At 47.9% G+C, this 22,064-nt stretch overlaps 1 protein-coding gene across 7 annotated transcripts in view; it reads right to left on the bottom strand.

Annotated features, from left to right (window-relative positions):
* Positions 1-22,064, bottom strand: part of PPARA (peroxisome proliferator activated receptor alpha) — a 67,241-nt gene that overhangs the window by 16,126 nt on the left and 29,051 nt on the right. For all 7 annotated transcript variants that reach the window (XR_003568441.1, XM_027854300.1, XM_027854297.1 and 4 more), the window contains exons 2-5: positions 17,322-17,568; positions 14,160-14,320; positions 12,535-12,673; positions 10,813-11,015 (exon numbers count right to left, since the gene is read on the bottom strand). Coding sequence is in view for 6 of the 7 variants with exons in the window: in XM_027854300.1 (XP_027710101.1) it covers positions 10,813-11,015; positions 12,535-12,673; positions 14,160-14,320; positions 17,322-17,529 (711 nt within the window). In the remaining variant the exon portion in view is untranslated. The remainder of the gene's footprint in view (positions 1-10,812; positions 11,016-12,534; positions 12,674-14,159; positions 14,321-17,321; positions 17,569-22,064) is intronic.

Below are 22,064 nucleotides of genomic sequence, written 5' to 3'. Positions count from 1 at the left end.
GCACTATATCTTGGGGAGGTAGGGAGGGAGGGGGAGAAAAATGTAAAACTCAAAAGATTATGGAAGTGATTGTTGATAATTCAAAATAAATTAGTTAGCAGAATTTGCCAAATGGAAAAAGAGTTACAAACATTCACCAAAGAAAAGAACCCCTTAAAAAGTAGAATTGGCCAAATGGAAAAGGAGGTACAAAAACTCACTGAAGGAAAAAAATTCCTTAAAAATTAGAACTGGGCAAGTGAAAGCTAATGACTCTATAAGACCCCAAGAAACAATACAATAAAATAAAACAAAAGAATGAAAAAAAAGAGTGAAATATCTCATTGAAAAACAACTAATCTGGAAAATAGATCGAGGTGATATAATTTTAAGAATTACTGGACTACCTAAAAGCCATGATTAAAAAAAAGATGACATCATATTTCATGAAATTATCAAGGAAAATTGCTCTGATATCCTAGAACCCGGGGGTAAAATAGAAATTGTAATAATCCACTAATCACCTCCTGAAAAAAGATGCCAAATTGAAAACTCCCAGGAATATTATTGCCAAATTCCAGAGCTCTCAGATCAAGGAGAAAATATGCAAGCAACCAAAAAGAAACAATTTAAATACCATGGAGCCACAGTCAGGATAACTTAAGATTTAGCAGCTTCTACATTAAAGGATTAGAGGGCTTAGAATATGATGTTCTGGGGAACAAAAGAACTAGGAATACAAAAGAATCATCTACCCAGCAAAACTGAGTATAATCCTTCAAGGGAAAAAATGGACATTCAATTGAAATAGAGGACTTTAAAGCATTCCTGATGAAAAGACCAGGGCTGAATAAAAAATCTGAGTTTCAAATGCAAGACTCAAGAAAGGCATAAAAAGGTAAACAGGAAAGAGAAATCATAAGGGACTTAATAAGGTTAAACTGTTTACATTCCTACAGGGGAAGATGATACTTTTAAGTATCATTAACTCTTAAGAAGTTAATCATTATTACAGCAGTTAGAAGGAATGTGTGTGTGCATATATATGTGTGTATATATATATATATATATTTATATGTATATATATGTGTGCATATACTGAGGACATAGATGTGAGTTGACTATGATGGTATGATAGCTAAAAAAATAAAATTAAGGGGTCAGAAAGAGGGATACACTGGGAGAAGGAGGAAGGGAGAGGTAGAATGGGGTAAATTTTCCCACGTAAAAGAGCTACAAAAGAGCTTTTACAGTGGAAAGATGGTGGGGTGAGGGTGAGAGGGTCAATGCTTGCACCTTACTCTTATCAGAATTGGCTCAAAGAGGGAATAACATACACAGTCACTTGGGCATAAAAATCTACCTTACCCTACAGGGAAGCAGGAGAGGAAGGGAATAAGAGAAGTGGGGGGGGGGGGTTGTGGATTGAGGGAGGTTAGAAGCAAAATACTTGTAAGGAGGGATAGGGTAAAAGGAGGGAGAGAGAGAGAGAGAGAGAAGGATAAAGGGAAAAAGCCAGGATGGAAAGAAATACACAGTAATCAAAAGTGTGAAAAATTTTTGTAGCAAGTTTCTCTGATAAAGGTCTCAAATATATAGAGAGCTGAGTCAAATTTACAAGAATATATATCATTCCCCAATTGATAAATAGTTAAAGGATATGAACAGGTAGTTTTCAGATGAAGAAATCAAAACCATCTATAGCCCTATGAAAAAATGCTCTAAATCATTATTGATTAGAGAAATGCAAATTAAAACAACTCTGAGATATGATCTCATATCTATCCAATTGCCTAATATGACAGAAAAGGAAAATGACAAATGTTGGAGGGGACATGGGAAAATTGGGACACTGTTGGTGGAGTTGTGAACTGATCCAACCATTTTGAAGAGCAATTTGGAACTATGCCCAAAGGACTATCAAACTGTGCATACCCTTTGATCCAGCATTATCACTACTAGGTCTGTATACCAAAGAGATTATAAAAAAGGGGAAGGGACCCACATGTACAAAAATATTTATGGCAGCTCTTTTGGTGGTGGCAAAAAAGTTGGAAATTGAGAGAACGCCCATCAAGTGGGGAATGGTTGGACAAGTTGCAGTATATGATTGTGTAGGAATACTGTTGGGCCTATAAGGAATGACAAGCAAGATGGTTTCAGAAAAACCTGGAAAGACATACATGAACTGATGCAAAGTGAAATGAGCAGAACCAAAAGAACACTGTAAACAGTAATAGCAATACTGTTTGATGACCAACTGTGAATATCTTAGCTATTCTCAGCAATACAATGATCCAAGACAATTCTGAAAGACTTATGATGAAAAATGGGGTCCACCTCCAGAGGAAGTGGCAATGCCCATTGCCTCCAGAGGAAGAGCTGATGGAGTCTAAATGCAGATAGAAGCATACTATTTTAAACTTTCTTTCTTCTTTCTTTTTTTTTGGTCTGTTTTCTTTCACAGCATGACTAATATATAACTATTGGCATGACTGCACGTGTATAACCTACATCAAGTTGCTTGCCTTCCTGATCAAGGGGGAGGGGAGAGAGGGAGGGAGAGAATTTGGAACTCAAAATTTTAAAAAATGAACGCTAAAAATTGTTTTTTACATGTAATTGGATAAATTTTAAAAATATCTTAATAACTACATTTCAATATAATTGATTTCCTGTGTGATCCTATGCGTTTTATTTCACACTTTAAAAGCATTTTTCTGTGGAGTCCATCCATGGGCTTGTGCAGACTGGCTGCCCAAGGCTCTATGACACACACCCAGGTACAGAACCCCTGTTGTCCTCATCTGGACACTGGATAGTCTTCACTACTGAATTTTTCTTGGGTGATTATTGGGTGATGCTTGAGTGGGTCTGGATCTCTTCTCAGAGGCCCTGAAGTTTCCCATGATTCATTGCACTCAGTACAAAATCTCACAAAAGGGAAACTCTACGTCTCCATTTCTCTTCATCTTGATCTCTGCATCTGTCCCATTGGCTGGCATGTTTCCTTGTTCCATAGCCATGAGGAGAGGGACAATAGGTAATTTATTCCAAGCACTTTGGATCTTTTCTCTCATCGGGGCCATCTAACAACCCTGTGAGGTAGATACCACAACTGTGATTCCCTGCTTTACAGATGAGGCTCAGAGGGGTGATTTGCCAGTGGGAGAGTTCAAATCTCTATCTACCCAGCTTCACGTTGGTACAGCGCCACCCTGTTCCTCCCTAAGAGCTCTTTGTAGAAGACACCAGGCCAAAGCATTAGTGAATGTGACTGCCGAACCAGTATCACACTCCAAGAAAATCGGACAGCAGTGAGGTGCCCCAGAGCTGGAGGTGGGCAAGTGTCCCAGTTGTCAAAGGAAAAGGAGAGTCTTCAAACCGGGACATTCCAGGAGAGCAGGAGGATGGGAGGGCACCAGAGATGGATGGGCGGCCTCCCCAGGGGCTGCTTCATAGCACAGACTCCCCTCCCTCCCCCCCCCGCCCCTGCCCCCTCTACACCCTTGGAAGGGAGGCTCTTCTTCTGCATGTGGCCTTTCATAGTCCTTGGCTACCCCCAAGGCTTGCCCTAGCTGGGGCCTCCTCCTGGTGGACTTCCTGGATTTGACTGCCCTGGCTGAAGGTGTGCTTTTCAGCCCACACTTTCCTGGAAAGCCCTGTGTGAATCTCTTGATCTCACAATCTACCTTCTAATCCGAAGGGCTGCTTCAAAAGAAGACGTCCAAGTCAGATTTGGACTTCATATGAAAAGGAACCTTACTCCCAATCAGAACTTCTTCCAAAGGGGTGGAATAAGCTTGGGAGACAGTGAGCTCTCTGTCACTGTGAGTGTTCAAGCACAGCCTGGGACATCATTTGTCAAGGGTGCTGCAACCAGGACTAGTGAGGTCCCTTTCGATCTTTTATCTCAGGTGCATAGTCAGTGTGGCTCATGACTGATGCAGATTTTTAAAAGACTTTACCGGGAGAATCAGAAATCTATGAAGATTTATAGGATCTCTTGTCCCCTCCCCCTGCCAGGTTGCTTGAGGGCTTCTCCCAAGCTCTTAGGGAGGGAAGCATTCGATCAAGTGTGAGCTTGTGGGCGTGGTACATCAAGGATCAAAGACAGCAGCCTGGAGGCAGAGGCCTGCCGCGTCCACTTTCGCCATATGGGATGCAGATCTCCTGGCGCCTCCTGCACTCAGGTCGGGCAGATGAGGGGAGCTTGATGCTGCAGTCACCTCCAAAATCCAGACTCGAGGTTAAAGGGGCATGGATTACCACTCCTTCAGAGGCTCCGTTTCAAAAGCCAAGCTCCGAAGGCCTGAGGTCGGCTGCTGGGCAGGACGCTAATCCCCCAGTGCTGGAGGGGAGGGAGAAAGGGCGGGAGGAAGAACGTTTCCCTGGGGAGTTGGTGGGAAGGGCGTCCCTTCCTACACCCAGGGCAAAGGTGTGGTGGGCAGGAAGGCGCATAGCCGCCAGCCTGCCCTGGGAGGACAATGGGACCAAACTCTGAGACTCACCAGGTTTTCCCTTTTTGCTTTGCTTTAAACCCCAATTCTTTTTACTCTTGTGCAAAACTTCAGTGTGTTTCAATTGTTTTTTTTCTTGTAGAGCTATTGATCTTTTCTTCAGGGTGAGGTGGTGTACTAAAAAGGCCAGTGCACTGGGGTCAGGTGCCCTGAGTTCTAATCCTGCTTCTGCCACTGTCTACCCCCTGACCTTGAAGAAGCTCCTTCCCATCTAGGAGTCTTCATTTTCTCCTCTCTGGAAGAAGCCTTGTCCCGGAAGCTTTCTAAGGTTCCTCTAGATCACGTTCTGGGATTTTGTCCTGGGAGTCTATTGACAATTCTCCTGTTTTCCCAGGGATGCTGCTTGTGAATTATTCAGGCCTTGCCCCTCCCCTGCCCTTCCGGGGTTGGACCAGCTGGCATCTTCTCTCCATTGGCCTCTATCACAGAAAGGGATGGAAAGAAGGTGCTCACTTCTGCCACTGAGAAGAAAAGAGGCGAGCAGCCCTGATGCAAGTGGTGGCATAGGGGGCGCAGAGAGGCGTGTGTGTGTGTGTGTGTGTGTGAGTGTGTATGTGTGTGTGTGAGTGTGTATGTGTGTGTGTATGTGCGTGAGTATATGTGTGTGAGTGTATGTGTGTATCTGTGAGTATGTGTGAGTATGTGTATGTGTGTGAGTGTGTGTGTGTACATGTATATGTGTGTGTGAGTGTATGTGTGTGAGAGTGAGTGTGTATGTATGTCTGTGTGAGTGTATATGTGAGTGTGTGTGAGTGTGTGTATGTGTATGTGTGTGTGTATTGTGTGAGTGTGTGTGTACGTGTATGTGCGTGTGTGAGTGTATGTGTGTGAGAGTGTGTATGTATGTGTGTGAGTGTATATGTGAGTGTGAGTGTGTGTGTGTATGTGCATGTGAGTGTGTGTGTGTGTCTGTATGTGAGTGTGAGTGTATGTGTGAGTGTGTATGTGTGAGTATGTGTATGTGTGTGAGTGTATTGTGTGAGTGTATGTGTATGTGCGTGTGTGAGTGTATGTGTGAGAGTGAGTGTCTGTGAGTGTGTATGTGTATGTATGTGTGAGTGTATTGTGTGAGTGTATGTGTGTGAGTGTGTATGTGTATGTGCGTGTGTGAGTGTATGTGTATGAGTGAGTGTATATGTGTAAGTGTGTATGTGTGTGTGAGTGTATATGTGAGTGTGTGAGTGTGTGTATGTGAGTGAGTGTGTGTGGGCAACTGGTTTTATATGGCAGCTGTTTTCCAGGGTCCTTCAAGAGGGGCTGTTTGTCTTTGCTGGGACGTGTCTGCTGGGGCAAAGGGACGCTATCTGTCAAGTGTAAGAGAGGGAAGGGGAGATCAGGAAAGAAATAGCGTTTGGATTTTCACTGGGTTTTTTACGGTCCTTTTTCCCAGGTGATCAAGGTAACTCTTCTTCTCGGTGTCATCATCTAGTATTTGACCAGCTGGGTGACCCTGGCCTAGTCACTTCACCTCTCCAGCCTCAGTTTCCTCATGTGTAAAATGGTCATAACAAGTACACCCACACGGAACATGGAACGAGGGGTATTTGTCCAAAGCCCTGCACACTTTAAGCACCTTGGAAACGAGCTCTGTTATTGTGCATTCAAGTTCCATAACAGTTGGTGGTTAAGCCAATAACAATAACACCTCTTGCCACTTCTGCTCCTAGGGAATGGCAGGCTGGCTGTGTGGAGGGCTGCTCCCAGGCTTCTTGCTGGCCTCGCCCCTTCTTCCTGCCTCAAACTTGCATCTTCACCCTCAAAATGCCCTCTTCCTCCATTACCAAGCCTTCAAGGCCCAGGGCTAATGCCGCCTCCTGTTGGAGCTCGCCCCATGTCCTCTCCTCCCCAGCTGGGGCGCCCTCTCCCTCCTCTGCTCTCACAGCCCTTGGCATTTCAGTTATTCAACTGTTAGGTCTATCAGTCTATCAACAAACATTTATTGAACATCTGTATTCTGCCAGGCCCTGGGCTGAGTGCTGGCAATACAAGGACAAAAAAAAAATAGTTCCTGTCCTCAGGAAGCTTACGTTCTATGAGGGAAACAGCCCATATGCACATAAGGAGATACAAAGATGTAGAGATGACACATATGTATGCACGCATGTATGTATGTATTTATGTAAGTGAAGTGAAGACGGGAATCAGGAAAGGCCTCGTGCCAGAGCAGGCGATGAAGCTGTGGACATTCAAAGGTGGGGGCAGGGTTCAGAAGAAGGATGGTCCAGGTAAGGGGAGAGTCAGCCCATCACAAAGGTGTGGAGGTGGGAAACAGCAGGCCTTCGCTCTCCTGGCGCAGCCTCTCCTTTTTTTTTCTTCATAGTCCCCCAGGATTGAGCCTGGATCAGGGACAGGCCGGACCCCTGTGAACATCTGTGCATTTGCAGGGAACTGTATGTACAAGACTTTTCAGGGCGCCAGCCCCATTTTCTTAGTTTCTCTCATTGGGGCCAGAGCTAACCTGCCATCTCCTCTCTCTTGAAAGAAGAGCAAGGGTCGGTGTGGCCCCCCCTGGTGAGAATCCCAAAAAAAAGCCTTCTCTCCAGATGCCCAAGGCTGTCCACAGTCACCAGCCATGTGTGTGGCACCAGCAGCAGGGCCCTCATCGAGCAGAACATGCTTGTCTTTTTTGGTAACCAAGAACAGAGGCGTGAAGTGTCCCAGCACAGGCTAACGGGCTGGCCAAAGGGCAGCGCTCAGCCCAGGGGCGCACGGGGGAAAAGCAGAGGGCTGGGCTCCCCAGCGAAGGTTCATGGTTCTCTGTAATGTGATTCACTGAGCGGACCCTGGGCCCCAGCGAATGCAGAGCTTCCTGGCCTCCATCCCTGGAGCGTGCCATGCTGCACTGAGGTGCTTCTGGCTGCTCATTGTTTGTTTTCAAAGAGGACCCTTGACAGTCCAGGGTGATGTTGTGACTCGTGGGACAGGCTCACTCTGTCTCTCTGAGTCATCAAAGTCCGGTGGCAACGTCAGGATGAGTGGTGATGGCGGGGATGCAGTGAGCGTCCTTGGCATTTTCAATGTCTGTCCACACTCTAAGCGCTCATGGCCCTTCAGCACCTTCAGGGCCATTGGAACACAATGTTCTCTTCAGCCCATTCCCCTGGGGGAGGTCGAGCCCCCTAACTCACCAGTGAGTTTGAGGTTGTTGTTTACCCTCACCTGGTTTAGCCCGTCTGCCAGGACCCTTTACCAGGGTGTGGCTGCTGCGCAGGATGCAGCTTCCCGGAGCCATAGGCGAGAGCTGGGGGACAGGCCGACACCAGAGGTGGAGAAGCAGCCCTGAAGAGGGCTCAGCGGCCCATCCCCCCTCAATACCCCATACACCCAGCCAGTCCTCCTGGCAGGATCTGAATACAAAACAGATTCTTCTCTGCTAGTGTGTGTGTGTGTGTGTACGTGTGTATGTATCTGTGTGTGTGAGTATATGTGTATCTGTGCATGTGTGTATGTGTGTGTATGTATGTGTATATCTGTGCGCGCGCGTGCGTGCGTGCGTGTGTGTGTGTGTGTGTGTCCTCAAAGGAACCTGACCTTGCCTCACCTCAAGTCATTGGCAAAACCAGGCTTCAGCAGGAGAGCTGCAAGGGCCAGCCCACAGGGCCAAGCCCAGGGCGAAAGAGCACTAGGTCCCCAAAGTGACCAGTTACCTTCTCGGTTGCAAAACCCCACATTCTTCTTCTGAAATCCTCCAAGCCTGGGAACGCCATCGGCACTTTATGCTTTCTTTCCCCCTCCGCACTGGGGGCATGGCCTGCTCCTGCTCTGCTATCGCCAGCTCCCTTGAGCCTTCGGGCGGCTCAGCCTAGGCACGGTTTTACCAATTTAATAAATAAGACTTGTTTAAACTTCAAAATGACCTGCTTCTCTTTAATTGGGGATGTCCTACAGAATGAAAGGCTCTGTAAAAGGAGGCTTGGTGTGTTCATGAAAGTGAGCAGCTTGTGACGTAAGAAAAATCTCCTTTTATAACTCAGAGGAAGAACAACTTCAAACTACTCGTTAGGACAGAAGAAACTAGTTTGACCATGTCTAGAAAGAAGAAGCTCCCGATTTTCATTTGCCAGTGCGAGGACCTGACTGCCTACTGTGGAGGGCATTTGGTGATTAGTTCAGGCAGAGGTGATCAGTGCTGGGGAGTGTGTGCCTAGGAAGGTGCTTGGTGGATGATGACAGTGGTCCAAGATGTGTCTGGTGGATAAGGGGGATAAGATATCCCTCCCAAAGTCTGCCTGATGACACACACAGCCCTTCTGCCCTGATGTTCCTCCTGCTACTACCAAGGGACGATCCAGATCCAGGACGATCCAGGGGGTGGGGGGAGTTGGGGACAGAGAGAGAGAGAGAGGAGAGCTGGGGACCTGAACAAGAGGTGGGAGGCAGCAATGAATGGGTTTCCAGGACAAGAATTTTGAAAACAAAACATTTTTTAAAATTCCCAATGATACACTGCACTTTCTCTAAAGCAGGGCAATTGTTCTCTTCTCCATTCCATAATCATCATAAGTGATAATAGCAGGGGAAGCTAGGTGGCGCAGTGGATAGAGCTCCAGCTTTGGAGTCAGGAGAACCTGAGTTCAAATCCAGCCTCACACACTTGACACTTACTAGCTGTGTGACCCTGGGCAAGTCACTTAACCCTGATTGCCTTGCCAAAACAAAACAAAAGTGATAATAGCCTTGGCAGACACGTCTGTCTCACCACACCGTTTGCAAAGCACTTTATAGACATGAATAGTTAATAGCCACCTATTTATGGTAGAGCTAACTGGGTCTGAGAGAGAGTAAGTGGCTTGCCTAAGGTCACACAGTGAGTGTCTGAGGTGGAAACTGAACCCACGTCTACCTTGGACTCCTAGTTCATCACTCCCTCCACTTCAGCGTGCTAAACAAAGAGAGAAAGCAGGAATTGATGTCAGGCAACTTTTGGTCAAATGGTTATGAACTTGAGGCATTAATAAATGTTGCCCCTCCCATTAAACTGCCGATTTGTCTTCTATGCTTTTTGGGATGATGGTTGTCTGATGGCAAATAGATGGAAGCTGCTCTTTTCCCAGCTGGGAAGTAGTCACAGGAGAGGAACAAATATTTCTCAAGAGAATTACAAACGATGGACCAGACTGTGAAAGATGATGCCAAAGCATAACTACTAACAAGGGAAAAGCAAATCAAAACCGTTCGAAGGTTTCCTTCACACCCAGAGATCGGCAAAGGTGACAAGACAGAGAAACAATCGATGTTGGACAGGCTGTGGGAGGCTCAGTACGCTAACGCATCATTGGTGGAGTTGTGAATTGCCCCAGCCATTCTAGATGGCGATGTCAAGCTAGGTTAAGAAAGTGACACAAATATCCACACCCTTTGACCCAGGGATCCCGCAGCCATTCATATACCTTAAGGAAGTCAAAGAAAGAGCCCAGACCCCAAATCATTCACTGCAGCACATGTAGCAAAAAACTAGAAACAAAGAAGATGCCTGTTGGATGGGGAACGGCTAAACAAAATGTGGTCTGTGAATATAATGGAATATTGCTGAGTGAGGAAGTGCGTTGGATAGAGCTTAGAATTGGGAAGTCTGGCCTCAGACATTTACTAGCTGTGTTACCCTGTTCAAGTTACTTAACTCTTATTTGCCTCAGTTCCTCATCTGTACAATGGGGGCACACTGGAGAAGGAGATAGCAAACCACTCCATTATCCTTGCCAAGCAAACTCCATGGACAAAAGGCCCCGGGGTCAAGTAGAATTGGATATGACTGAATGACTGAACAAGAAATGATACACATGAGGAAGACAAAAAAGCCTAGAAAGACTTCTATGACCTGATGCAGAGTGAAGTGGGGTGAACCAAGAGAACAACATCATAAACAAGCATTACAACAGTGTCAGTGGAAAGAACAAAAGAGCCCCGAGCCTGTGAAATGATAAGGATCAAGGCACCAATGAATGTCAGAAGACTTGTGTTCCAGTGCTGGCTGTTTGCCCTTGGGCAGGTCCCTCTTCTCTCCTCTCCCACTACCCACAGCCTCAGTTTCTTCTTTTAGAAAATGAAGGGTTGGGGCAGCTAGGTGGCACAGTGGATAGAGCTCCAGCCTTGGAGTCAGGAGGACCCGAGTTCAAATCCAGCCTCAGACACTTGACACTTACTAGCTGTGTGACCTTGGGCAAGTCACTTAACCCCATGGCTGCACCAAAAAAGGCAAAAAAAAAAAAAAAATGAAGGGCAGGAGAAGAGCTGACCACACCAAGGTCTCTGAGTTCTACACTGGTCCCCTTTCAGTTGTCACCCACAGTAAACTGGAAACAAAGACACCTACTGGGTTGTTGCTGGCTTTCCCTGCCAGGATGACTCTGGCCTTGATCTTATTCATGTTAAAGTTTTTCAGGTAGGCTTCATAAATGCGCTTGGCAAGAGACTTGAGATCTGCAACTTCCGAATCTTCTAGATCGTGTTCACATGTAAGAACCTCTGCTTTTAATTTGGCTTTTTCAGATCTTGGCATTCTCCCGAAACGGATGGCTGGTGGGAAAGATGGTGGAGAAATAGGGACAGAAATTGCAATTATGTCACAAGGAAGAGTCTCATGCCTAAAATGAGAATGACTCCTTGCTGAATGCCCCCATTTAGGATAGGAATGAGGCTATTACTAAAAATGGACAAGTGAGATAAAGGCCATTCCTTGGTACCATTTGATTTTGCATTTTAATGACAAGGTCAAGGTGAACATGAAAATCAGAATTTCATTGTCGGGAAGGGAGAAGAGAATGAAAATTTATTAAGCCCTACTCTGCACCATGCGCTCAGCGCTACACATATGACAAATACTTCATTGGATAGAAATGGAAAGTGTAGACGCTAGACTAGAGATGGGTTAGAAAGGGAGGGCTATCCCTCAGGTCAGAAATTCACTTGATTTAAATGGTGGGACGACCTCCGGTTTGCCTGGCACTAGGTGAGGACTTTCCAGGCAGACTAGGTGGTCTATGAGGTTACTGGTTTCAAGGAGAGGAAAATGGATGTGGATCAGAGCTTACTTCATTTGGTCCCTAGTGGGGAGCTTATTTCCAGTCTCGGTACCCACAGACAAACAAGGACACTATCTATGAGCACGTTTGGATATTGGAGACCTGAAGCCTGTGCTTTGGAAGCTCAAGCTGGGGGTGCTCCCGCATCTACCCCAGGAGAGGAGTCTGCCCACAGGCAGGGCTTGGAGGCACATCTGGAAAGATCTGGGGAATAAAGCCCCAACGGCGGGCCGACAGCCTCTTCTAATCGGGACAGTGTGCAAGGGTTTCTCACCCCTGGGGCACTCGAAGGGACTCCACCCACGAGGCCTCTTCTCCCCCTTGCCCCAGGGCTGAGCCCTGAGGAGTCAGACCTCTCACCCTGCACCCCATGAACTAACTCAAAGGGGCACTATCCATCTTGGTGAAACTCTGGGGCAGGCTGCTCTTCCAGAGCCACAGTGCCTCCCACCCCACGCTCATGGAAGCATTGGGGCAGGGTTCTAGCAGAGGCCATCTTTCAGGCTGGAAGCAGATTCAGAAATACAGAGCCATGGGAGGCTGTTTCCTCTTCCTCAGGGACAAAATCTTTCCTTTTTCTTTTTCCAATGAGAGCTCAACTCCCCACCCCAGCCCCCTTCCCTAGGACGCTGAATGAAAAAGCATGTTATGGTGATTAGACAGTAGAATACCAAGAGGAGCCCCCCAGCAGGGATTCTCAAAAAACCAAACAAATCCTGGGAGGGAGAGAGGGAAGGAAGGAGAGAAGGAAGGAGGGGGGAGGGAGGGAAGAGGGGAAGAAGGGAGGGAGAGAAGAAAGGAGGGAGAGGCGGAAGGAAGGAGGGAAGGAAGGAGGGAGAGAAGGAAAAGAGAAAGGGAGGGAGGGAGGGAAGGAAGGAAGGAAGAAAAGAGGGAAGGAGGAGAGGGAAAGAGAGAAAGAGGCAAGGATGGAGGGCATGAAGGAGGGAAGGAAGGAGAGAAGACAGAGGGATGGAGGGAGGGAGGCCAGAGAGAGGAAGGGTGGCCTTACCTACCATTGTGTGACATTCCAACTGAAAGGCACTTCTGGAAACGGCAATATTGACACTTATTACGGTTCTTTTTTTGAATTTTACAGCCGCGGTCACACTTGTCATAGGCCAGCTTAAGGCGAATGGTCCTCCGGAAAAAGCCCTGTGAGAGAGTACCACGTGCCTTAGCAACAACTAGGAATTATGCCTCGAGACCCAATCCATTGGGCCGCACTGTCCTTTTCTGGTGTCTAAGAAGCCCCTGACCCCCCTCAGGAAGCTGAGGTTTCTTTGGTGTGGGAGCAGCCACAACCTTCTACAGCCGTGGAGCGAGGGTACGGGAGCTACCAGGCCTCGAAGGTGGCCCCATACGTGGTTGCCCGACTCAGCCGGGCTTAGAATGACAGGCGCAGTCTCAAGAGTCCAGAAGCCCACCTCTGGTGCCTCTCTGTGGTGTGGAGGTGGCCAGGGGGACCAGCGGATTTACTGGGAGGTGCCTGTGGGGAGTGGGCCTGCCTGGGGAGCCCCCTCTGGTGACTTAAATGTAAGGGGAAAGGAAATTCTCTGTTAAAAAAGTTCTACTCAACATGAAGGGTCTCCCAGCTCCTCCCTTTTTCATGGGGTGGGTACAACGTGTGAACCTCAAGGCCATGTCTGGAGAGGGATTTTAAGAAGCCTGAAGCCCCTCTCTCCTCACATAGTCTAGCCACAGAGCTGAGGCTCCGGGGAAATGCCTGGAAAGCCATTCATTGTAAGAGGCATTCATAGTTCTTCTATAAAAAGGACCGTAGACAACAGAGCCAGCGGCTCACACACTTCCTAACCCAGTGGATTTGACCTCAGCCTCCTACCGTGTCTCAACTTACGCCCCGGCCACGTCCTGGGCCTGCAAAGGCCTCAATACAGATCCCAACCCTTCACCCAAGCAATTCAGAGGCCCTGGACTCATGCAGATCCCATCCCTTCCCCAGTGCAGATCGCAGGCCCTGCACCCACTCCATGACTCGCTGTGTCCAGACCCATTATGCCCTTATGACCTCTCTGTACTCAGTGAGGCTGGTCCTTGGACTGGAGTTGTATGCCCATGGTCCAGCCAGTGCAGGGAGGGGCTTGGGATAGCGTGTTGTTTCAGGGCCACACGCTCCTACTCTGTGGGAGGAGATGCCCTCCACACTTCTCTTGAGGATGATTCGCTAAGCCCGTGCATGGATGGTGAGTGGGTTAGCGACTCGAGTGGTCTAGATGATGTCTTTCTCCCCAGGACACTCCCCATGACCATTAATTAGGCTCCACCGAAGGAAAGGAGAACTCTGTGGAGATGCTTACAAAAGATGAATTTCTGAGAACACTGAGAGAGTCTTTTCAGAGGCTAGGGAACAAAAGAAAAGTGTCAGGTCCTAAGAAAGGCTTTAGAAACTATCTAGTCTCATCCCTTCCTCTGGAGGAAGGAGACAGAGATTGGGATTCGCCCCAGGCCACTCAACCAGTCAATGGCCCACACCCAGACCCAGACCCAGACCCAGACTCGGGCTGAGCCCCTCCCAGACTTCACCCAACATTTCAGTTTGACATTTTTGCCGGTGGGACACTCATTTGACAGAATGATAGCTCCAAGGCTGGGCTCACGGCCTGGCAGCCACCACACTTACCTTGCAACCCTCACAGGCATGCACACCATAATGGTAGCCAGAGGCTTTGTCCCCACAAATTCTGCACTCGATGTTTAATGTGGCACTGGAAGAGTCGTCAGCACTGCCTGTGATTGGGGTGTAATTCACAGATGAAGGACTGGACGCTGGGGAAAGGGTGTCTGGAAGAAAAGGGAAGGCTCTGGTGAATGCTGAAAGCCATGGGATTCCACTGCCCAAAGGCTATCTGTGTAAGAACAATCTAAGAAATTATGAAATTTAAGAGTGCCAACAAGAAAGTGTAAGAGGTCCAGTAAGTAGCTGAAACATCCTCTTGGACCAGTGTTGACTCTTTGCAAAAGACTATTACACAGATAGAACATTCTGGCCCCGGGGTGAGATGGGGGATTGCCTCCCCGTACCCTGGGAAGTAGGTGCCCAAGTAGGTCCAACGAGAGAGGAAACCAATCCAATAAATATTTATTAAGTGCCCATGATGTGCCAGGCACAGTGCTAAGTGCTGGAGATACAACTGGTTAAAAGAAAGACAGCCCCTGTCCTCAAGAAGCTTGCAATCTAATGGGGAGGGTTGGACAAAACACAAGCCCAGTAAAGAAGGCTGTGGCTGTGGAAGAGGGTGTGTCAGGAGCCCCTCTGCCCTACTCCCCAGGGTCAGGAGTAAAGAAAGCCTGCTCTGAGAGGCAGGAGAAAGCTCTCTCACCACCCATAAGGACAGCCCTGAGCAGCAGAAAGGAGCCTGGAGGACTGATTCCTATGGCCTGCCTGATGGAGCCTCACAAAGGAGATGCAGGAGAACCTTCCTTCCCTCGAAGCCTCTAATCAGGGATGGAACGTTCTCCTTGGTCTCAGTGGAGGATTATTGTTACCTGCCCTTAGCCAAGTAGCCCATTCACAGTACCTGCAGTCGATGGCCCTTTGGGCTAACACAATAGCCTCCCCGCCTGCCTGCTGATTCCTCTTACTGAGGCAGGGAATAGAGGCCTCTCCCTTCTTTCACCTGGCCTCAATTGCCGAGCCACGCCCCCCCCTTCCTATCTCCCCTCAACCTTCTCCATCGCCCCCCCGCCCCCCGCAGGGGACTTGAGGCTACTCTGATTTTCCCCCCTGCCTCCCTTAGCTCATTCATTGTATGAATGGACACAGGCCAAATCTGCCAGATTTCCTGTGGACCCTCCTTTTAATTTCCAGGCCACATGCATTTGGACTCTTAGAACGTGAAGTCATCCCTCCTCTTAATCAATTACTGCAGTAATTTGTCTGATTAGAGAAACTTCTCTTTCCCCAGTTTACCAGCTTCCTAAAAGGAAGCCTCAGAATATCACGGTTATGAGGAAAACATGAAACTTCTTGTTTGCTTGGAACAATCCACCTTCACTCACCAGGCTTCCAAGGTCTAACCTTTTGCAAAAAGTGAATATGCTTTAGACAAGGCCCTTCTCCATCAGCAACTTGCATCATTTTAGGAAAACAGTTTAACAAAGGATCAGATTAGATAGGAAACAAATCTAATTATGGCTAGAAAAACAGCTTTTTAAAAGAGCCCTTCTCTTTGAAACTGCTCTGACAGGTCACTCCCCAGCGAGGGAATCTGGAGGGAGAGCCTGATTGATGTGCCTGGCGCAACGCAGGATGCCCTGTGGCCAGCTGGCAGCTCTGCCATCTGGGGGTGCCCTCTGCTTTGGCATGCTTTGTAAGCTGTCCCTTTTAGCCACAATGGTCCCCAGGGAATCTCTGTGGGGAAGGCTCCCTCTCCTTGGGCTGCTCACCACGCTGGTCCGTGAAGTGGGCTAAGACAGCCTCCTGAGTTAACACATAGTTTACTTCAGATATGAAGTGGCTGGTGAGGTTTGCTTGTGGATGACCTTTTTCTGGTTTCTATTTCCAAATCTTACAGTTTTTTGGGGGACCCCCATTTTTCTCCTCCCTCTCTGACCACTCCTTTTCTGTCTCCTTGGCTGGATCCTCCTCCAGGTTATACCTTCTAACCAGGGGTGGTCCCTCAGGCTCTGTCCTGGGTGCTCTGCTCTTCTCGCTCGGTACTACTTCACTGGGTGATCTCATCAGCTCCCATGGATTTAATTACCATCTTTATGCTGACAGTTCTCAAAACTACCATTTTCTGCCCCAGACTCTGCTGACCTCCAATCTGCTGTTCAGACATCTCGAACTGGACATCCAGTAGACATCTTAAATTCAATATGTCCAAAACAGAACTTGTGATCTTTGCCCCTAAACCCTCCCCACCTACCTTCCCTATTACTGCAGAGGGCACCCCCATCTGCCAGTCTCCCAAGCTCATAACCTAGGAGTCATTCTAGAGCTCCTCACTATAGCTTACTTCCTCCTCCTAGGTCCAAAATGGTGCCAAGGCCTGTCAATTTCCCGCCTGCACCATCTCTTGAATACGCTCCCTCCTCTCCTCTGACACTGCCATCCCTCTAGTGCAGATCCTCATCACCTCACACCTGGACTATGGCAATAGCTGCTAGGGGGAAGAGTCTGCCTGCCTCAAGGCTCTCTCCACTCCACTCCATCCTCCATTCAGCCACTGAAGTGATTTTCCTAAAGCACAGGTTCAAACATGTCCAGTGGCTCCCTCTGGCCTCCAGGATCTGACCCAAAATGCTCTGCTTGGTGTTCAGGGTCCTTCATAACCTGCCCCTCCCCCCTCTCCAGTCTTGTTATACCAGACTCCCCAGATGTGTCCTCTTCACTCCAGTGACTCCACACTCTTGGCTGCTCCACCAATAAGGTTCTCCGGCTCTCAGCTCTGGGTATTTTCTTTGGTCATCATCCCCTATGCTTGGAATGGCCTCCCTCCTCAGTTCCACCAACCACCTTCCCTTTAAGTCTCAGCTAAAATGCCACCCTCTACAGGAAGCCTTCCCCAGCCCCTCCTAATTCCTGTGCCTTCGCTCTCTTAGTTATTTCCTATTTATCCCGCACACAACTTGCTTTATAGATCCTCTCCCCCATTAGAGTGTGAGCTGCTTGAGGGCAGGGACTGTCTTTTGCCTCTTTTTGTATTCCCAGACCTTAGCACAGAGCCTGGAACACAGTAGGTACTCAATAGGTGTTTACTGATTGATTTCCCACACAGGTGAAATGGTTTTGTCTGAGAACAAAAGTCTAACCCAACCTGCCAGAAAATGAAACACTGACCTGTAATGATGGAGCCGTCTGACCCTGGACCACTTCCCAAGCAATGATACTCTCCAAAACCAAAGGCGCCGGAGCTGTCATCGCCAAGGGATGGAGAGATTTCCTGGATGCTCCCCATCTCTTGGAGAAACTCTTCAGAGAGTGGGCTTTCCAGATCATCATCATCGAGTGGAGAAAGGGGGCAGATCTGGCTGTCGGTGTCTACCATCTTGGTAAGGTAGAACCTGTCCCTTTAAAGGTCTTTAAGCTGGAGGGAGGAAAGGAAAGGAAAAATCAGATCAAAATCAATTTATAAAATCAGATACATTAGGTGGCTAAAATGTCACTTGTTACTTGAGGTGTAGCTGAATAGTAAAAAGTAAGGCAACCTTTGATTCACTGCTAACAAGGAAACTCAATCTATCAGAATAATTATAATCATGATCATCATATTTCTATAGCTGATTCTATGTGCCTGGCACTGGGCTTTGGGCTTTACAAATATCATCTTATTTGATCCTCATAACAACCCTGGGAGGTAGGTACTGTTAGTATTCCCATTTTAAAGTTGAGGAAACTGAGGCAGACAGAGGTTAAATGACTTGCCCAAAGTCCCACAGCTAGTGTCTGAGGCTGGATTGGAAATCAGGTCTTCCTGACTCCAGGCCCAGTGCTTTGTGTATTCTGGCTCCTTCTAGCTGCCACAATCAGAAATTTTGGGAGCCCGAAGGGTTGAGGACTACTCATTGCATGCTAGAGTTTGGGACAGAGGAAAGTTGGGCATAGTATGACATGCAGCCCAGGTCTGGGTAAAGCAGATTCAGAACAAGGACAATTTGGATCTCATGCCCTGAAATTCTAAGGGCAAGGGTTCTTAACCTGGAGCGGGGTGCCAGTGGGGAAGATGGGAAAAAATGACATCTTTATTTCGATATCATTGGTTTGCTTTGTAATCCCAGGCATTTTATTTTGTGCATTTAAAAACAATTCAGAGCAGTCCAAAGGCTTCACCTGCCCAACACAAGAAGGGTCGGGAGCCTTTGCTGTAGTGAAGTCAGCCTCCAAAGGATCAGAACCTCAAAAATGAAATTAAGGACTCAAAGGGAAACCTTTCCAATGAAGAGGGAAAATGGGGGTGGGTGGGATCTGAAGGGACCAATCAATGTCTCAGAGAACGCATCCTATGCCTCAGCTTTTAACCAGAAGCGTCCAGATGCTAGAAGCTAGGGCAAGAGACCAGTCATCTGATTGCCCAGGATTCTGAAAGACTGTGGAAGATCTGTGGGGTGGCATAGGCCTGGACCAGGGCAGAAGCCGAACTCTCAAAGGAGACACAGAACAGAGTTGGACAGCTCCAAGCCACAGAGCTGGGCTTGCATCCCTGGGAAAATTCTGGAACAGATCATGAAAGACCCCAGGAGTGAGTGTCTAGAAAGGACAGTGGTGTGGCTTCACTGTGTTGGAGCCCTGCCGGGCAAACCTTCTTGTCTCTTCTGATGTGAGTACAAAGTAGGACCTTGAGAATGCTGTGGGTCTGCTGGTTCTAGATTTGACAGTCTCTGGTAAAGGACTCCATCTTATTCTTGTGGAAAAGATGGAGAGGTGTGGACTACAATGAGTTGAGTGACTGGGTAACTAACTAACAATCCCTTGTCAGCTTGGCACGAGGTCGCCAGTGGAGTGCCTCAGGGATCAGGGCTTGGCCTTGATGTTTAACATTTTTTATCAGTGACTTAGACCAAGGCAGAGACAGCATGCTCAGCAGATCTGCAGACCCCCAGCTGTGAGAAAGGCTAATACAGTGGATGATAAAGTCAGACTCCAAAAAGATCAGGCTGGAGCACTGGGCTGGAACGAATCAGAAGAAATTCAGTAGGGATCTATGTAAAGTGTCATGCCCGGATTCAAACAGAAAGCCAATGGCACAGGTTTAAGGCAGGGGAGGCAGTCTGTCTTAAAGCCACCTGGAGCTCTGAGTGAACTGTGACCTCAGCATGAGTCAGCAGCTTGACGTGCTGGTCCCAAAGGTCACATAGCCTTGGACTTCATTAAGAGGGGCAGAGTGCCAGGGGTGGGGAGGGAGGGTCCCGCTGTTCTCTTCCCTGGTCAGACCCCATCGGAAGTATTAGCTTCAGTTCTGGGCACATTAGAAAAATAACATTGATAAGCCAGAGAGTATGGTGGGGGGAGCAACCAGGAGGGGAAAGAACCTCCCATTCATGCCCTAAGAGCATCTGTCGAAGGAACTAAAGCTTTTTAGCTTAGAGAAGACCGAGGATGGGGAGGGGGCAGGTGTGACAGCTGTGCGCAGGTATCAGGCAACCGAAGGGCTGTTGTGTGGGCCAGGAGCCCCCCAGGGGAGCGCCAAGGGGGAGCTGTGCAGCATCAGAATGGGCTGCAGCTGGACAGGCCCTTGCTGGGTGTGAGATAGCGCAGGTTCTTTAAGGAAAGTGGATTGGCTGTTGAGCGCCCTTTCAGCTCTCCAGGTCTGGGGATCTATGATCCCCAATCACTTATCAAAAGAGTCTCCCTTCAAGGAGTTTGCAGCCTATGTGCAGTCAGATGGGGGTGCCACAGTGCACACAGCCCTAAGTCTGGGATTCAGGGAGACCTGAGTTCAAATCTGACCTCAGAAACTTACTAGCTGTGGGACGCTGGGTGAATCACTTAACCTCTGCCTGCCTCAGTTTCCTCAATTGCAAAAAATGAGGATAATAGCTCCTACCTCCAATGGCTGTTGTGTGGATTGAATGAGACATTAATAAAGCACTTAGCATGGTCCCTGGCACATAGCAGGCACTATTTAAGTGCTTTTAGTATTATTAAGAAGATGTTTAATTTGTCAAGTTAATTAGGTTAAGAAACTATCATAAATTAAATATACTTTCTCGTGTAAGTTCTTACTTCTAAATTCCCCCGTTAGAGCTGTGTAATCATCTGAGAACTGAGCTGCTTATAGACCCTTAGCAAGTTTTAGTTAGAATGGTATTCCATGGGCTAGTTTTCATTTCCCATTGAAAAGGCAGAGAGACAAGTTAGCATGATGTCATTCATGGAGAGCACTCGGGCTTGGAACCAAAAGACTTGGATACATAGCTGGTCTCGGCCACTTCTTTGCTGTGTAACTGAGGGTGGGTCACCTTCCCCACTCTGAGCCTCAATTTCCTCATCTGTCAAATGAAGTTGTCCTTGTAATTCCTACAGCAGAGGATTGTTATGAGAAAGGTGGTGTACAAATAAAAGTGCTAATGAAATCTCTGCCCCAGTTATGAATCTGACAGCCATTTCAGCCACAGAGAACCCTTTACTTGTGTCTGCATGGTGTGGAAAGGGCTGCAGACTTGGACTTTTGCCCACGTTGAAGGACAGGAAGGGACACACTGACCACGGCTATTCTATTCTGTGTTAAAGCTCAGCTCAGGGAGGTTTTCACATCCCCTTCCTCAATCCCCAGCACTTCAGCCTGATGCCTGGCTATCAAATACAGAAATCTGGGACAAGATATTCTGACCACAAGATGTGGCCTTGAAGTGTTCCTTGAAAGCAACCACTGAGGCAAGGAAGAGGTTAAACATGTTGCCATTTCTAGCTTCTAGCAGCCCAATAAAAAGCACCTGCCTGGGACCAAGAGCCATGACTTGCTATAGACAGGCTGTGTCCCAGCCCCCAGCCCCACCCAGTCCTCCTTCCCTCTGCTGGAGGAACTTTGTCCCTAGAAGCCAGTGAGTAGGTGCTTGGATTCTGTGGGACTCTGGGAGAGCTACCTTTCTGCTAACCCACAGCTGTTCAAGCTGAGGAAGAAAAGGAGGAAAAGTATCATCAAGAATGGGCCTGGAGGACACTGGAGTCAGTTTCTAGCTCACTGTTTCTAAGAAGTTGTGATTCGTTTTTGAAAACTGTCCCTTTTTCCCCTCTCTTAGTTTGTGTTTAAAGACTATCTGCCTTTTTTTTTTTAAAGTTTATTTTCAACTTAGGAAAGAGAGATAAATAAAACCAAACCACAAAGTTAAGTCAGGAGATAATATCTTGTACTTTGGTCAGGGAGACATTGGCTTCCAAACAAACCATGTAGCTAACTGGCTCTTTCCAGCTCCAGCTCCAGTAGGTAACAGGCAGTTGACTTGGATAAGGAGATGAGTGAGATATGCCAGGAAGCTGCTTGGTCATCAAGCCTGGCATGGGGACCATGAGAAGGGAGGCCAGGCCATCCCTGGGAGATGATGCAGAAAGACAACAAAGGGTGCAACTCCCCTCTTCCCAGTGACTTTGGACCAGTCAGCTTCCCCAACTCTCAAGGCAGTTAAGGGGTGCTACAGTGCCCAGAGGGCTGACCCTGGCCTCAGGAAGACCTGAGTTCAAATCCGTCTTCAGACCCTTACTGGCTGCAAGACCCTGAACAAGTCCCTTAGCCTCTCTCTGCCTCATCTGTAAAATCACAACAATCCCTGCCTTCCAAGTTATTGTGAGAATCAAGAGAGATACTCTTTGTAAAGTGCCTTATAAATGCTACTGTTATAATTATTATTCAAGGGGCTAGGAATGCCTGGCTTGTCCACCTCCCAGGACTTTAGTGCGCTTTCGGTGCAGTAACGTACGCACAATCGAGCCACCTCATCCTTTTTCCCATTGCACAGAGTCCAGTCTGTGCCACTTGACTCTGCCCGGAAATCCCAGGGCCAGTCCCTGTGCGTGTTTTACATATGAGGACGCTTGTGGAGCAGAGAGGGACTTCATTAGTGAAGGCCAATGCCCTGTGGGGAAAGC

This window comes from Vombatus ursinus, unplaced genomic scaffold, assembly GCF_900497805.2.
Source record: "Vombatus ursinus unplaced genomic scaffold, bare-nosed wombat genome assembly UNPS02010394.1, whole genome shotgun sequence".
Lineage (NCBI taxonomy): Eukaryota > Metazoa > Chordata > Mammalia > Diprotodontia > Vombatidae > Vombatus > Vombatus ursinus.
The sequence above is the reverse complement of the archived record's forward strand: the minus strand, read 5'-3'. Positions and strand labels throughout refer to the sequence as shown.